The sequence below is a fragment of the Mya arenaria genome, chromosome 14, assembly GCF_026914265.1.
Source record: "Mya arenaria isolate MELC-2E11 chromosome 14, ASM2691426v1".
NCBI lineage: Eukaryota > Metazoa > Mollusca > Bivalvia > Myida > Myidae > Mya > Mya arenaria.
The window spans coordinates 4,735,307-4,753,167 of NC_069135.1; the positions used below are offsets into that span (position 1 = coordinate 4,735,307).

General features: G+C 38.4%; 2 protein-coding genes across 6 annotated transcripts; both read right to left on the reverse strand.

Annotated features, from left to right (window-relative positions):
* Positions 1-3,058: 3,058 nt before the first annotated feature.
* On the reverse strand, positions 3,059-4,774 carry LOC128217794 (uncharacterized). 5 transcript variants are annotated; one of them, XM_052925185.1, is made up of 3 exons: positions 4,527-4,774; positions 3,984-4,180; positions 3,059-3,663 (listed from the first exon to the last, which is right to left on the reverse strand). In XM_052925185.1, the coding sequence occupies exons 2-3, from the start codon at positions 4,085-4,087 to the stop codon at positions 3,432-3,434; spliced, it is 336 nt and encodes a 111-aa protein (XP_052781145.1). In that variant the 5' UTR covers positions 4,088-4,180; positions 4,527-4,774; the 3' UTR covers positions 3,059-3,431. The 5 variants fall into 5 exon arrangements, with proteins under 5 accessions (XP_052781145.1, XP_052781144.1, XP_052781143.1 ...); XM_052925184.1 differs by having other exon boundaries at positions 3,984-4,183; XM_052925183.1 differs by having other exon boundaries at positions 3,984-4,200.
* An 815-nt stretch (positions 4,775-5,589) lies between these two features.
* LOC128216405 (PI-PLC X domain-containing protein 2-like) lies at positions 5,590-16,242 on the reverse strand. The gene is made up of 4 exons (XM_052922965.1): positions 16,180-16,242; positions 13,583-13,755; positions 12,351-12,823; positions 5,590-7,688 (listed from the first exon to the last, which is right to left on the reverse strand). Exons 2-4 carry the CDS (start codon positions 13,680-13,682, stop codon positions 7,161-7,163), a joined length of 1,101 nt encoding a protein of 366 aa, XP_052778925.1. The 5' UTR covers positions 13,683-13,755; positions 16,180-16,242; the 3' UTR covers positions 5,590-7,160.
* Between the last annotated feature and the right edge of the window lie 1,619 nt (positions 16,243-17,861).

A 17,861-nucleotide genomic window follows, 5' to 3' on the forward strand; every position in this document is an offset into this window, starting at 1 on the left:
ACTGCTTTATCGACGTTTTTGGAAAAAAAAGACTGTTGATAATCGCTTCAAAGTGTTAATTTGTGCATAAAAACAGTTTAATTTAGGCCGCTAGGCCGCTAATTTCACGCCGCTATGCCGCTAGGTCGCTGAAGTGCTTGATCGACTTTTTTGAAAAAAAGTTGAAAAACGCTTCAGAGTGATAATTTGTGCATAAAACAGTTAATTTAAAATTGTTTTAGAATAAAAGGTAAAGAAAAATATTCTGAATATATAACAATTTAAGGCCGCTATGTAACTATATAAATAAAAAACCTTGATTTATCATTGTCTTAAAAAAAACGCATTAACAATTGCTTGGAAATAGAAAAAATAATTAGACGGCCAGGCCGCTATGCCGCTAGGCCGCCAACTTCACGCCACTAGGCCGCTAGGCCGCCAGGCCGCTAACTTCACGCCGCTAGGCCGCCAGGCCGCTAACTTCACGCCGCTAGGCCGCTAGGCCGCTAACTTCACGCCGCTAGGCCGCTAACTTCACGTACATCATTTTGAAAGCATTATCACTGTTTGTCTACATATAATCCACGACCATTCATAAGTATATTCATTTGAATCTTTCTCTGCATATGTGACATCTTATATATCTGAATCATGCTTAAGTTTCAAATATTTCGTTGGAATCGTCATGACAATGCTCTCTTGGTGCTAATAAATTTTATAATGGTTCATTGCTTTGTGATCTCTGACCCTTTTCAAATAATTTCAAGACAATATCTCAAACAAACAAAAAATCCGAATATTGCATGCCATCAAAATTAATTTAAAGTCGGTAAAAAACATTCATTCATAAAACATGTCATACATTGATTTGAATGTGCTAACTGCTAGCACGACTTTCACTTTTGAATGTCCAATGTCCAATGTCGTGCCAGCACAACATTCGATTTTGAATGTCCAATGTCCAATGTCGTGCTAGCACGACTTTCACTTTTGAATGTCCAATGTCCAATGTCGTGCTAGCACGACTTTCACTTTTGAATGTCCAATGTCCAATGTCGTGCCAGCACAACATTCGATTTTGAATGTCCAATGTCGTGCTAGCACGACTTTCACTTTTGAATGTCCAATGTCCAATGTCGTGCCAGCACAACATTCGATTTTGAATGTACAATGTCCAATGTCGTGCTAGCACGACTTTCACTTTTGAATGTCCAATGTCCAATGTCGTGCTAGCACAACATTCGATTATGAATGTACAATGTCCAATGTCGTGCTAGCACGACTTTCACTTTTGAATGTCCAATGTCCAATGTCGTGCCAGCACAACATTCGATTTTGAATGTCCAATGTCCAATGTCGTGCTAGCACGACTTTCACTTTTGAATGTCCAATGTCCAATGTCGTGCCAGCACAACATTCGATTTTGAATGTCCAATGTCCAATGTCGTGCTAGCACGACTTTCACTTTTGAATGTCCAATGTCCAATGTCGTGCCAGCACAACATTCGATTATGAATGTCCAATGTCCAATGTCGTGCTAGCACGACTTTCACTTTTGAATTTCCAATGTCCAATGTCGTGCCAGCACAACATTCGATTTTGAATGTCCAATGTCCAATGTCGTGCTAGCACGACTTCCACTTTTGAATGTCCAATGTCCAATGTCGTGCCAGCACAACATTCGATTTTGAATGTCCAATGTCCAATGTCGTGCTAGCACGACTTTCACTTTTGAATGTCCAATGTCCAATGTCGTGCTAGCACAACATTCGATTTTGAATGTCCAATGTCCAATGACGTGCTAGCACGACTTTCACTTTTGAATGTCCAATGTCCAATGTCGTTTCAGCACAACATTCGATTTTGAATGTCCAATATCCAATGTCGTGCCAGCACAACATTCGATTTTGAATGTCCAATGTCCAATGTCGTGCTAGCACGACTTTCACTTTTGAATGTCCAATGTCCAATGTCGTGTCAGCACAACATTCGATTTTGAATGTCCAATGTCCAATGTCGTGCCAGCACAACATTCGATTTTGAATGTCCAATGTCCAATGTCGTATGTTTAGCTAACTTCACACAGCTTAAAAAGATATACTTAGTACTTATTTCTCTGGCCTGAAATATTATGTCATACTATTGTACCATCCATCAACTAATATGTCAACATAGATGTGTTCCTCATCCACCCTTGAACAGTGTGTTCATACTCAGGGTTGGTTTGTGACGGCACATTTGGATATCGCCAAAAGTAAATGCTTCCCGGTTCGAAATTTTAACTGTTGGACACGTCATTGCACAGATTTGCAGAATGCTCAGATTGCATAAATAAAAAGTTCTTATTGCAGAAATCAAGTCACTGTTCAGTTCAAAATAGAATTGCAACAACCAATAAAACAGTGTTCGCATATTAAACGCAAATTCGGAAGGTCGTTTTATTTCCACAGGGTAAAAATTTTTTTGGATATGATATGCTCCGTTCAAGTGACTCGTTCATGTTTTTGGACCAAAAATTACTTTTCCCGGTAATGCATCTAATAACACTTATTTTATCATTATTTTACTCTATGTTATCGAAATTGCAGAAGAAAAAAATACAGTTATAGCACACACAAAGTATTTTGGTTTTAGTGGGGCTCGAACCCACGCCGGTAAAGTCAAGAAGAATGTTGGAAACGGCCCGCTAGTCCACACGGCAACAAGAACTTCAACGTAAGGGCATATTTTAACCTCTTTAGGATACAGTGATTACATCACGTGGTAATGTCAATAAACCAATCACACAACACTACAGCCATAATTAATTTTCAATTTTAATGAAAATTGTGGTCTTCAAAGACGTTTGCTGAAGGGTTCCAGCTTTTGGTATTTTTGTTTTAACACTCCTTATGATCTGCCACACTTTATTTCGTAATTTAAAGAAATGCATTTTACAAATCGTGAGTGGGTTACTTTAAAATAGAAATATGTATAATGCTGCCTCTGCACTGCTTGGAAGGTTGTTGCATCCATGTGATTAGATATACAATGTACACGTAAACGATTCAGGACATACCTATTACACAAAACACTGTAATAATGATGTTTGTTTATATTTCACATTTGTAATCAAACACACAGACTATAATAAAAAGCAATACCATAGATCTACCACTTTTCAAATGCAATCTTAATCACTGAAAAATCTCATTTGTATTGCACAAAGATAACGACCACAGGTTCACGTTCCTTGGTCCAGTACTAGTATTGTGTATTTTGGGTAAGAGTGGATACTGGTAAAGTTGTTCGCCTCTTATAAAACCGTGAATTCGAGTCCATCATGTACACATTCTGGTGGTCGTTAATGAAAGACACCGTACATACTTTCTACACAGAAATACGGACTTGAGAATGACTCGATGCCGTTATCATCACCTGTGTCAAAATCAAGCTGAAAAAACTAATATTAACTAAATGTCGTGTATTTCCGGTGTCCGTTTCTTCACGGTTGGTTGGTTGTTACGGGTAATGTTTCGGTCCTTCTCCTCCTGTCTGGCGTTGCGCCCAAGGTAGCGCGTGACCGCCTCATCCAGTTCCCGCCCTTGGCCGCCTCCCAGCGCTGCCGAGTACATTAGTGTCAGGGACGACGGGGGCACGAGGATGGTGGACTCCTTCGTGGGGAGAAAACCCTCACACTTACTCCTGGAATGAAGCAAAATGTAATGATCAAACTAATCCATGTACGCTGTCAAAGCTTAATACATTTAAAAATCTAGGACGGGGTTTGCTTGAGATACACCAACAAAACGTAACATGATGGAGGACAAAAACTAGCCAGTCGTGCAAATTGAAAAAAAACACTTTCTCAGTATGCTCCGCCATATTGATGGTGATAGGGTAAAAATTCATTGTTCGCTATCTCAACAAAATAACCATTTGATGTTGTTGTTATTATTGGGTTTTTTTTGTTATTGTTGTTGTTGTTGTTGGTCGTGGTGGTGGTGGTGGTGGTGGTTAAATACCTAGGTTTCTGTCTCCGTGACCACGTGAAGATGTACATGATGACCGCTGCCAGACACACAAGGGAGACAAACCCGTAGGCTGCAAACTGCTGCGCGGATGTCATTTCTAGCTGCACGGGGTGGGGGAGAGGTTGTCACCAGATCTATAGGTATACTCGTATATTACTGGTTCTCCTCTGTATTTTTCTACTATTCATCTACTTGAAACACGGAAGTTCTGTTTTATATTGCAATGAATTACATGTATTAGAAAACTCTTTGTTTGCTCTGAAAATAAGGATTAGCCATTATTTTTTTATAATTGAATTCAAGACTTTGTAAACCCACCACTCCTTTAAAGTGTCTTTTTTAAAATGTACTGTATATAAATTTAATTCCAGTCCATAATAAGAAATAATGATCATGTAGATAGCATAAATTAAGAAAACAGCTTAGCCTGAAACAACGCTTAAAACAAATTTGGACTAAATTTATGAGACTAAAAGGTCTACTTTAGTAGTAATGGTATATACATGTACACAAATAAATAATGTAAAAACTTACCTGTATTAAGACATCCGGGTTTGCCGAACAAAAACACATTTAACATTCACTTGATAATTCTATATTTTATTTATTTATGCAGACCATTCAAAGCTTTAATATGTGTTCTGTTTAAATTCTCGCGTTTAAATGCGTTTTATTTATACAAACATTAACAAAAATCTTAAACTCAGTCAGGCTATTATATTAACCATCGATCCACGATAGGACCTACGTAACTTGATAGTTCTTCTATTTCGTCGTTTGAAACGAAATTTAAAGAGTGTGTGTGCAATATTTAAAGGTAAATGCTCTAATCACTGTTCGAGATATCACTGGAACTGACAAATGTCCCCCTAAAACCCGAGTCTTACAATTCACAGACACCATGACCGTTAATAAGACTTTAACATAAAATGAACATGCGAAGTATGAATTTAAGTCAACATATCTCTTCAACGATTGATATTTACCTAATTTAAAAGGCCTCTCGCCCAGTATGAACAAAAACTGACTGATGATTTCATCGTGCAATGTATACCTAATACCTAAACCATAAAGTAGTCTCTTAAGTACAAATATCGACGCACAGTTTTAATTAATGTTTTGTGGAATTTAACGTAGAATTTCATGGTGGGAGAAGTGTCTGCTAAGATATCAAGGATGGAAGGATGATTTTCTTAGGGTTTGATTTTGCTTTTACCGAGAAATTGATATAAAATGTAACAGTTTGTGAATGTGAATGTGAATCAACTAACCTTAGATTGAAATTTTTAAGTGACAAGGAAATTAGTATAAACACTTACAATAACGTCAAATGACGCTTATAATAACGGGCAAGAAAAAGTTGCTAGTCCACTCTTATCTGTTTTTGAAGGGGCATAACACAACACTTACTAAAACCAGACTTGTTGGCTTAGTTTCATAGGTTCGTTTTGACGCCCACAACGTGTGTACTAAGGTCAATATGAACATTCTGAACGGTTACCGAATAATGGACACGGTTAAAGTTTTTCTGTACTGACGCCGACAACGAAACAATAATCACGATACATCGCCTTAAAAATAAAAATAAAAGACAAACTAGAAATACACTATTTAATATAAAACAAAATATAATTGAAATCAGAAAAAAATAAGCGATATATTCACACAGACTTTGCACTGTGCCAGTTGTATGCGAATTTAGCCGCTTTAATAGTAATCTCAAACTTATATTTATTTAAGTAAGAAAATTATTAACTGCACTTGAGTGTCCTTTGCAGTTGGCACTGGAAGGTTCCCTTTTAACGAGACCATTTGATGTTCTCATATCTCCTTGCTAAGCGATGAGACATCCTATTATTTTACTGATATAAAGTTGCTAATGATATATCAACGAATATGAAATTATGCATTTACGAGTTTTTACAAATTCATTGACCATCGTACTGAAGTGAATGAGCTGTATTGTCGACCGGCCACCTTTTCCGAAAAAAATGCAAATGGTTGTTGGTCTAAAATCTGATAAAATGTTCTTTCGTAAAATTTGGTCAGCTCCTTAACATTAAACATGTCACAAAGTATGTATGTTTAAGTCGTTTAACTTGATTGTTAATAAATAAAACATGAACATTTAACTTTGAAGATTTAAGACAAATGGCCCAGGTTAAAACAATCTTGCAATGTTATGTTAAGCTCTACATTTTGTTAGTCATAAACTAAGCTTATATTAAGTTTTAAAAGAATAAAAAATACAACAAAACTAATACATCATTGTATGAATTGTTTTCGAAAATTATAAGTTCAAGGATTGAATGAATCTGTCAAATGTACAGTTATCGCTTTACTTTCTAGATACCTTCTTACTTTGTCAGATATGGTACTTGTCCGCAACAGTAAACAACCATATCAGCAACTATATAATTCATTACATGTATCAGAACAAGAACATATCAATTTGAAACTAAAGGACTTGCAAGATGGACTCTGGTTCCATCAAGTACCCTGTGTTTGTTTTGTTCAGACGGTGTCATGTGAAACCTCCACATTCAATGACCAACTATTATTTAACAGAAGAAACAGCTTTGATAAGTTTTGTGTTGGAAAAGTGGAAAAAACAAACGCGATGAAGTATAATCAATTATTTAAATGCGTGTATCTGATGCAATATTAATCACCGAAGTTTATGGGTCTACCAAGTGTGAATATGAGCTACACCGTCCATATCAAGCCATAACCCTTAGTTACCTTTCGAAAAGATTGCCTTGTGGATAGAATCACTTCATGAAAACATTTGAAGGACCCCATCCGTCTTGCTTAACAAAGTTTTGCAACATTCCAGATACAAATGTCTTTAAAATAATTTCAGCTCAGTGTTTATAGTCCTGCATACTAAGGGCATTCGTCCAACTGCTATAATCAATAAAGATATTGAATGAAAACAAAATCCCTTAAGCCAGCGCTCCGAACAAGCACATATAGCGCCGACGACGACAAACGACGACGTACATAGATCTATAGGCAATCATAAAATAAATGAGATATCAACAGATTTTTTGGCCATGGGCATTAGTTGTATCGTCTTTAGTAGTTTATTAGTGTGGCAACTAGCACAGTGGCCTAATTAATAATGTAATATTTTAAGTATAATAAACAATTGCACAATATATATTTCTAAACATAGTTCATTTCTATAACCTTTCTCGTAAAGTCATCCATCTGCACATAGTCCGCCATCGCAATATTAACACATTTTTGTCCTCTCTTCTTTGTCTTTAACCAAGCGAGGCCGGCAGGGTTCGCCTTTTTGGCGAGGACCTCCTGGATACCTCCGAACGGATGCCAAATGATGGACCATGTATCCGGTGTAAGAACACATTGGGCCACATGGAACATCATCTGCTTGCACGTTGACGTCGCAATATAAACACCTTTTGGTCCTCTCTTCTTTGTCTTTAACCAAGCGAGGGCAGCAGGGTTCGCATTTTTGGCGAGGTCTCCCTTGATACCTCCTGTCAGATGACTCATGATGAAGCATGTATCCGGTGTAAGAACACATTGGGCCACATGGAACATCATCGGCTTGCACGTTGACGTCGTCTGCTCAAGGAAAGCCACCATTTTGGTGACGCTCGTGGTGTGCGGCCATGGTGAGCAGATACAATCGTTTCCTGGCCATAGCTGGCAAAAGTCTCTGGCCATCTGTAAAAAGTAAGATGAAAAATATACATTTTCTATTTCTGTGGTTAAATGAGTGTGTGCCATGGTCAACAGGAAGCAGCTGCCGAAATAATGCATGGCATTATGTTGTACCCAGGGGTTCTTAGAGCTGACAATTGCCAATCCTGAAAAAGCCCGGGCCTGTTTGAGTGTAAGGGCCCTAAGCAGTGAATCTAAGACTCCTTTTTTAAGTGTTTCTTAAGTCAGTTATATTCATTTCAATGTCCATACAAAAACACACAACTTGTGCAACAATACAATAACCTGTGGATAAAAAAAAATCAATTTTGATTTTATGGTTGATCTGAAGTTCAGAACTTCTGAGTACATAGAGCAGCTAAATCGAATCCCGTTCGCATAGTTCACTTTTTGTAGGAAAAAGCCGAAAACAGACAGTCCTCTGTGCTCAACTCCACCTTACATTTCTTGTTTACCAACGCTTATACATAAGGCCTAAAAATGTTTGTTTCGGGGAACGCGTGCGTGACCCTACCTCATAAAAGCCGCCGACCTTAGTAATAAACAAAACACCATAAACACATTTTTAAACATAATTATAACAACAGTATATGAGTGATATTGTTGTGCCCAGATACTATGACACTCTATGAAGTTGTTTTTTTGTGAAAGAGACCTGAATTTCAAGATAAAATTTGTTATTGTTATTAACATAAGTGCTACCATACCTGAACATTATAAATAATTACAAATAATATTACTATTCATTTAATTCTACACTTTCCTCATTCCATTGAGAGCAATTTGACATTCGGATGGTTAAAAATATCATGAACTGATTCTGGATTCGCATTTGTCAAAACAGCAAATCAGATAGACTATACCCCACCCGTTAATTACAAGCGATTAAGATTCTAAACGTTCAATTATGGCTTTCTTCGTTATGTTGGTGTTAAAATGCATTTGTTTTCCGCACCACTGGTAAGACGTTTTATCCTATTTCTTGCAAGTTTTGATCGTAAGTTTCCTGTACTCACACATTGTCAGCCATTTTGTTATTGAAGTATTCCCTAGTATACATCTGGACCAAACCCAGCTTACCCTTATAGATAATGATATGCGGGGTTTTGATCAAGAGTTCACAACACGTCTGGTTTGTACAACAGCTGTTCTCAAACTCCCCGAGATCTGCGCACAGACCAGTGACGTAAGCACTTTATAAGTAAATAGGTCAAATAGAGCATACGCACTACACTCTCCCCTGTTTCTTTTGTTCGGACCACGCCGGGGGTTGACTGAAAACAAGCCAAGGGAACATGAACTAACCCGACCACTGCTTTATGACTGGTCCAATGATCGTCATCTGCACCCTGGGCCTCACGGAGATCACTCAAGGTAAATCCCCATATGACTCTCCTATGTCTGCAAACATTGACACTGACCACATCATCCTTTTTCAGAGTCTCAATAAAACATCTTACCCTCCAGGACCTGCTATCTGCTACACTAGGTACTGGCAGAGTAGCCAGTGGACTAGTCTGCACTGCTGTCGGAGAAGCCTGAGTATCCTACTTCAGAGGCAACTATTGGCGGAGAACACCCTCGGTCAACCGGCTTGCCACAGTTGTCACAGGAATGGTGCTGTAGCTCTGTAATGTATTGAGCACTCGCTGATCCCCTGTGCACAACCTCGCTCTGCATCACTGAGCCCTCCAACCACGCGATAATTAGTGCCCGCTGCGCACTTCCCGATGCGGCTGTAGCCCTAACTTCATGACAAAAGCTCCCGGATGCTGAATTAACGAAGGCGCTATCTTCTAACAACCTCAGCCTTCTGTGCGGCCAGCGAAACTACATCTACTTCCCGGCAAAATGAACCCCGTTGGTGTCAGTCCTAACGTCGTACTTACAACTCCCGCAAGGGACATCTTTAGCTGCAACTCTAGCGACATATGAATTGCAGTGATCAGGGTGTGGGATACGAGATAACGCATCTGCATTCACATGCTTCTTTCCTGGCCGATGCTCCATTTTCATGTTGAACTGAGCCAATTCCTCAGTCGAACGAGCCTTGAAATTCAACAACCAAGTCAAACTTGAGCTCCCGTTTCGGACCTTGAAAAATCGACCAAGAAAATAATGTCTATACTGTCGAGTAAATCTTACAAGTGCTAACAGCTCTTTTCTCGAGGTGCAGTACCTTCTCAGCCCCCTTGTTAGAGCGTAACTGCCGTATGCAACGACATAATCGACACCGTTCTGAATTTGCAGAAGTTCTGCGCCGGTCGTTATCAAATCCTTCTTAAGTAGGTCAAACGCATTTTGCTGTTCCTCGCCCCTCTGGAGCTTGTCGCATAAAGCGCTCACCTATCAACGAGAAATCTTGATAAAGCTCCGGTGAAAGTAAGCATGACACATGAAGCGCTCAGCGTCTTTTGAGCACTCGGGAACGCCCCAGTTAGAAACTGCTTCAATACCAGCAGAAGTCATAACGTATGTACCGCCACTTACTCTTCTGCCGAGAAATTCACATTTCTTTGCTTTTAGTTTCTGACCATGAAGTCTATCACGCTGCAACATATCACTTAGATTCTGTATGACACCAGCTTGCAACCTCTTCTTCTGAAGATGCAGGGGTTGTTCTGCGAAGACGCTGATTTATGGGCGTGGCATTACCAGGGACGATACCATGTTCAATGTTGGTTAATGAACCGAGATAGGGTTCGTCTTTAACAAACACGTCTTCATAGGAGGTCAAGAGTTGCGCTAGTGCAACTTGTTGGTCAGCTGTCAAACGTTCAATAGATGCTTCGAACATACTCCGGGGGTGCTTTGGCACCTTGGTTGTTTGATCAGGCAAAGACTTGGCACTCGTGATTAGTAAATGTGTGTCGCTATCTTCTTGGGCGACTGAGGAGACGGTATGGTCCATTTAATTGGCGGGATAGGCACCAACCCACCACTTTTACTCTTCTAAGGAGATGGCAACTGTCGCTTGCTTTGACAATACACATAACCGGCTTAGTGCCAGCTTTTCGCATTATCCTACGACCAAACACTTTACCATCTTCACAAGGCTCCACATAGTAGTCTGGCACCTCGGAGCTTATGACACAATCTACGTTTGCTAGTGAGTTAGGAGAGATGACACGGAGATTTGCGACTGTCACGCGAGCAACAATAGGTGCACCCATCTAACCCGAGTTATCTCGCAACCCTCGTAGTTCATGTATGTCATTACCTTGCTTCATGAGGTCCACCCCAAAGTACATTTCTTGCTTAATGAGGGCGACATAGAATGGACCGATATGACAAAGGTTGCCGATTAACAGCTTCAGCAATGAAGCCTTGCATGGACATTTACGACCGATTGTGTCGAGCCTCACGTCACGAAGTTTATTTGGGGGCTTTTTAAGCTCTGAAAAAAAACGGTCTAAAAGATAGTTACCTCAGCGGCCGATTCGACCATGGCGTTTACTTCTACATTGCCCACACGTACTGGTATTGTAAACGCCATCAGCTGACAGAGAACTTGGTGTTGAGCAAGGAGCAGGTGTTTCGACTTGTTCTTCTGACTGTATGTTATTTGTGGTCTCATTAAATGAAACACTTGATGGGGCATTTGGTACTCTATTGGATGGTACGGTTTAATCAAAAACAAGTTTGCTACTAACTACTTTTCGCTCTGCTGGGCTTGAACCGGATTCATTCTGGATCGAGTATCGGCTCCCTGTCCCGACCCTGTTGAGTTCAAAATAAGGCCTTAAACTCTTTCTTGTGAGGACATTCAGCACTCCTATGAGAGACGCTAGGCAACAATGATGTAAGTTGATCAATACGGTCATTCAACTGCTTTTGTGCAACACGTACAGTTGTCAAAACCGTTCACCACAGACTCCATATTGGAATGTATCTAAGATAACAAGGACATACATCATTATTGAGCAAAAAGGGCAACTTGTCTGTGTTTCCTCGCTTAGATTTCCATAACAGAACACTATTAAAATAGCGTTATATTGCTGAAATAACATCGCGAGATTCATGCTTAATATAAAAAAATATAATATAATTCGGTATTTACGGAACGTGCGCACCAGCGGAAGACGTAGTGTTTACTGAAAGTTAATAAATATTTTGATGTAAATACATATTATATCTGTTGGAACAATGGTTCTCAGATCGAGTGCTGTATAATAAAACGTAATAAAGCTGTTAAAACTTACAAACTGTTTTCAATACGTGATTAAAATTGGTACGGACTATAGAATTGTCTGCTTTATATCAGAGTTGAGTCGGTCACCTCAGAGCCAAACTGACAAGAAGTTGAAACTGAATATAATTTGTTATAGCTGGTGTCCATATACATTTGCGTCAAGTATATTTCACTAGCGTGAAACAAGGGTAGCCCCCCCCCCCCATACAATATTTGCAAGAAACAGCGCTATTTGCAAGAACAATATGCTACCTGACCTACTTAGTAATTTTGGGGATGTTGCCCTAAACAAACATTTTGTGGCCTTACTTTAACATATGCTAAAGACTTATCCTGCCGAGATATGTTATGTTCATCTTAAAACCTTATCCGGAATTCAAATGAAGGAATTTTGACGGACATTCTGATTTACTGCACTGTTGCCACATGCAAAGACTTGAAATGACATTATTTGTAGGCATTCATGCCCATACCTTATTATGATAAATGACGATGACTTGTAGACCATTCTCCCACATCGTACTAAGCGTTAGGTTTTCTATTTCAACACACACAAACATCTTTTCTCCACATATATCTATCAACTTCTGTATAAGCTCAGTGTGTTCTTCATCAGACATGTCATAGAAATGGTTGAAATCCAGAATCACCACTTCTTTGTCATGTTCTCTGAGGAATTCGAAAATTTCTCTAACGCCATCTTCGACCGAGATTCCAAACAACGTGTTGAGAAAGTGGAACTTCCCCGTCGTCCGCCGGGGTGCCACCCGGAGGTCAAAATACCTGACGCCGGCGACCAGCTGCTCCCGGAAGCTACAGTCCTGGGTCACACTCCACTTATAGATAATGGCCGCGAAAATCCTTCCAAGAATCCACACGACCGGGACGGCATCGGGACCTATCTCGGATTTCGGATCTAAACTGTAGCTGAAGGAATCGTGTGAGCCTGAAACGACATTTTTTCATGGGTGTATCCAGGATTTCACCGAACGGTTACAGCCTACATATCAATAGCAGAAAATATATTTAATTGGGGATATTTTAGAAATATCTCGAGTATCATTCTTGTCCAAATTGATGCAAAACCACTCTCATTTCAAGTATTTAATGATAAATTCATATGGTGTAGCACTTAGGGCAGGTAACCGTGGGCTGGATATATGTTTTTAGTACCCGTTAGCCGACCATTAATAATGCAGTTTAACCGCCTAATGACTTGGGGAAGCTGGTTTAAATAATGTTGAAGTAAATAATGTAAGTATCTTTCGCATGTTTGCGGGGCGGATGTAATAATCAGAAGGAACGTGCGGGAGCCGGAAAGGATTTACTATATATATAATGGTTTCAGAACTTATCCATCCCTTCTTAATCCGCTAATGAAAACAACGATTTCTAACAATAGCCTGCCAGAGACTTTGTAAATTGTCATGTCAACAATCACCATTCTTAGTAGGGATTTTTATTGAAGTTCTTGATAGTGTGAAAACTTTTATTGCAGTTAGAAAACTCTCGTCTCCCTACCTAATAGTTGGTGAGCATACATGATCCCCAGGGGCCCGAACCGCGGCGATTCCGGCCCTATAGGCTTTCCCCGCCGGTGATAGCACCGGTAACAACCCAAATTCACGCAAACGAGCCAATATTCGACACAACGTTCGCTCTAAGAACATTTCCTACTATGTCTGTTTAATAATAAGATACCCACCAGGGATAGCCAATTCCGAGATGCGCGTGTCATGTAGGGCAACGGGAAGGTTCCCCATCCAGTTTCTTAAGTCAGATCGTCCATCGCCGCTCTCAGCCATTTCACAAGTATTATTTTTAAGAGTCTTGTCAAGTTTGTAAGTTGACTGCAATTATCCTCAGCTCTTTATGTAGCTGAATATTAAAGAAATTTTAATACAAATAATTCTCATTTCAATTATATAACTTAACACATATATGTAGAAATTCGAAATAAGTTAAACTTATCATTAACATGATAAATGTGATGCATCTTATGCATAGAAACAAAACCGCAACTTCAATTTTTTTTAGTTAATGCATGAAGCAACATAAAGACAATTGTTATTCTTAACACTACAATATTAACACAATTATCCCATGCACGACAAACATATTATTAAAAAAAAACAATTGTTTTATAATGCCGAATAATAAAGGGTTGGGTGGGCGGGTTAAATTGATTTTCAACTGACTGCCAAGACAAACAAAGATCGAATGAAATCAAAGTGCCGAAAGCACTGATGGATAAAGGCTACATTTAGAGTTGACAACTGAATTATAAACATTGTCTATTGTTTTTACTGATATCATATATTATATTTCCAAACAAAAAGCATTATAAATTATGTATGTAATTGCTAGTGCATTAGTTTTACATATCTCAACACACATTCATGTATCGAAGCTTTGAGAGTGCTGAATGCGGCCATGCCTTTATAATACTGCCAGTCAAGTTTGTTGAATAAAGAAATGTAATAAAACTTATATCCTCGAAGGTTGACATTAACAATGAAGTTTCTAACTAAATCCTTGGATGCTATCAATGAAGGGAGTCTGTAAGAAAGTCATGGTTTCAAAGGAAGTCTTTGAAATACTAAGGAAGTTAGGTGATGTAGTTAGTTGAAGTATAAATTAATGTGGTTGCTCAGGTTGTCATTGGTTGCAATTGATGTAAGTTGCCGCTTAGGACGTAAGAAGTTGCTAAGGAAGGCGGTTGTTGCTAAGAAATGTATTGGTTGCTAAAGAAGAAAGTGATCGCTAAGTTGGTCAATGGTTGCCATGGAGGTCATTGGTTGCTAAAATGTGGTTCATTGGCTGCTATTAATCTAAGTAGTAGCTGAAAAAGTAAGCGGTTGCTTAGGCAGTTATTGGTTGTTAAAGAAGTTATAAATGACTTAGTAAGTCAATGATTGCCAAGGAATTCTTTAGTTGCTTAGTGGTTAGTTGTTTCTTAGGAAGACATTTGTTGCTAAGAAGGTCATTTGTTGCTTTAAAGACATGGTTGCGAAGGAAGTGGTTAATCCCTAAAGAAATCATTTTATTGGTTGCATAGTGAGTAAATAGTTGATAGTAAAGTTATTGATTGCTAAGCACAATTCTCGCCGAAAGTTGCATGCTCGCTCAAAAATGTTCAGTAATGTGGTACGATTTCAAACATAAGAAACAAAAAGAAAATAAGAATAAAAACTGATTCGAGCGATTTCATTGTAATTAGAATAACGAGACTGTGATAATGATTACGGCTTTTTACCTCTACGCAAGCTCGTGGAAATTGTTCGATGTTGTCCATATTGAGGGATAAGAGAAAATAATGTTGTTGTTGTTTTTTGTATCTGTATGTACTTAAAGCTGTTTCATTCATATAGATTAGTTAACCATGATGTGTTTATCACATGCATCAACGTTCGAGTCGCAAATATTTAAATATTTGAAATACGTCGGTAATCTGATTTATTGAGGAACACAAAACGTATGGCCGTAGAATTTATGTGGTGTTTGCTATACATATATACGGTATTGCTTTGTAAATCAAGTAGGTACGTTTTTACACACAGAAAGTCATTAGGAAGGAATGAGATATTGTGATCAAATTTGGAACACGTGATTTTTTCTAAGTTTGGGTCGATATTGCTATTACTTAGAACAGAATAATGGTCTCTGCTCGTTTACTTCAGTGAGAAATTAGGTATTGTGACCAACCTTGATATTTAAGCAGCTTGCATAATAATTATAAACGTTCATTAAGGAGAGCATGGAACAAAATCATTGTAAACTAAAGTTTGCTCAATAATTTCTTATCAAATTGTACTGTAGTTGCAGATTATTTGAAGGTTCGAATTAGACATACATGTATATTGTATATAAACAGTGTAACTATCATTTTTGTCCCATTTTACATGCTATCCCCAGTACACATTTCTCAACTTTGAAACTATCCTCAGTACATAATACGACATTCCCCAGTACAATACTGTGAATATTTCTAAGGGTATATCTTTAACAGTTTAAAAGTGACCTTACCAGTTCTTACAATAAAAATAGTTAAGCAAATGCTTGTACAATCCTTCAATTCAAATTGTTTATTTATTCCATATATTTCCTTAAAATAACAATACTTGTCGAAATTCTGTGAATTTTGAGGTGATCATCTCAGATTTGAAGTAACACTTTTCATGGTCTACTAGATCGTAAGGATTATAAAGTACTCCATAGGCCAATTTTAGCATTCAGCTATAAGCTCTATTAGTTGTTTCATTTGTGGATACAGTGATAAGCGTTAACACAGAAAGATCTTACCTCTGGTAAAGAAAACCAATTGCATATTTGTCTGTTTACTTATCACTTTTTGAGCTATATCCGGTGTCCGTTCCCCCACAATGGATGTGTTATCTCGAGAGGAGGTGCTTCGGCGCTACAGACTTAATCCGGAGAGTATTGTTACATGTTTCCTTTACTGGAGAGGGCAACTCAGCGTTCTTATCCACGCAACAACGCGGATGAAAATCATAAAGTGGTCTCTTAAGAACACATTGTCACATCAAACATATTTAAGAGTGTCGACTCATTGTTTTAATTAATACTTTGTTTTATTTAACGTAAAATTACAATGTGGGCGAAGTGTCTGCTAAGTTATTTAGGATGGTAGGATGATTTTCGGAGTTTGATTTTACTTTTACTAAGAAATTGATACAAAAGATAACAGTATACAATTTGAGTCAATTATTTTAGGTTTGAAGTTTGAAATGACAAGGAACATTTGTACGAACACTTATAATAAGAAAAGTACAATCAAAATATGAAGTTAACTAAACAAGAGATGAAAACAAGTTGGATGTCGAATGCCTCTATCAATAACGGACAAAAGCAAGTTGCAAGTCGACTCTCATCTGTTTCAAAGGGGCATAAAACAACTTATTAAAATCTGCGACCAATGACTTACTCCCAGTTAAACCCAGACGTGTTAGCCATGCTCGTATTGTCGCCGGCAACGTTTGTGCTAAGTTCAATATGTTCATACTGTTTTAAGTTTTTGTACACGGACGCCAACAACAAAAATTCAATCACAAAACATCGCCTTAAAAATAATAAAATAAGACAGACTAGAATGCCACTATTTAATATAAAACAAAACACCATTGGCATGTGAAGCATTATTAAGCGATAGATTCACCAAGACTTTACCCTGTACCTGCTGTTTGCGTGTAAAGACGCTTCAAGTTATTAGAATATCAAACTTGAATTTATTTCAGTAAGACGCTTATTAACTGCACATGAGGCGGTGCAATGTCCTTCAGCAGTTGTTATTGGAAGGTTCCCTTCTTAACGGTTCTTATCTCTCCTTTGCTAAGCGACGGGACATCCAGGTCGACGGCAGAAACGTTTCTTGAATAATTGCTCCCACTGTCTACTGTTTTTACTGAGGTAATGTTGCTGTGCTTTTCAGAAATGCTATAATAACAAATACGGAAATTTGTATGTGTGAGTTTTTACAACTCCATTGTACATTTGTACTGCAGTAAATGAACTTGGATAAATAATAATCTCAAACTAAAGAAGAGAAATTTTATTTTTGAATCTAAAATTTCATGACAGACCACAGCGCGATGAGTTCTCAATGTACAATCACTATTTAATCATGAGCAACAAGTACCAGTGTTTCGGATAATAGAGACAAAGGCAGCTGCATACAGCGGCTGCGATCACGGCTCCAAGCAGTCCCAAGCTGATCCATAAGACTGCATGCAACATGTCTTTGCCCTCACTCCGTCACTTCCGGTATCGAACTCGCACCTCGGTACTTTCGCTTTGCTGTTGCACCGTCTATACTTCTTTTACTCCTTGACACTACACTTCACACAGTGCTGATCTGCTTTCTGAATTCCACAGAGTGAATGAGCATTATAAGAAAAGTCACCTGATGGTTACAGTTTCGTGTTCCAAGTTGTCTCTTAGCTATCAATAGCTCTCCTTAAAAATCT

Excerpts from the sequence above, each read along its gene's own strand:
- LOC128217794 (XM_052925185.1), bottom strand. The coding sequence starts at position 4,087 with ATGACATCCGCGCAGCAGTTTGCAGCCTACGGGTTTGTCTCCCTTGTG. Across the intron at positions 3,664-3,983 it reads TCACGGAGACAGAAACCTAG|GAGTAAGTGTGAGGGTTTTC; the intron begins GTATTTAACCAC and ends GCTTCATTCCAG.
- LOC128216405 (XM_052922965.1), bottom strand. The coding sequence starts at position 13,682 with ATGGCTGAGAGCGGCGATGGACGATCTGACTTAAGAAACTGGATGGGG. Across the intron at positions 12,824-13,582 it reads CTCGGAATTGGCTATCCCTG|GCTCACACGATTCCTTCAGC; the intron begins GTGGGTATCTTA and ends ATGTCGTTTCAG. Across the intron at positions 7,689-12,350 it reads TCGTCATTTATCATAATAAG|ATGGCCAGAGACTTTTGCCA; the intron begins GTATGGGCATGA and ends TACTTTTTACAG.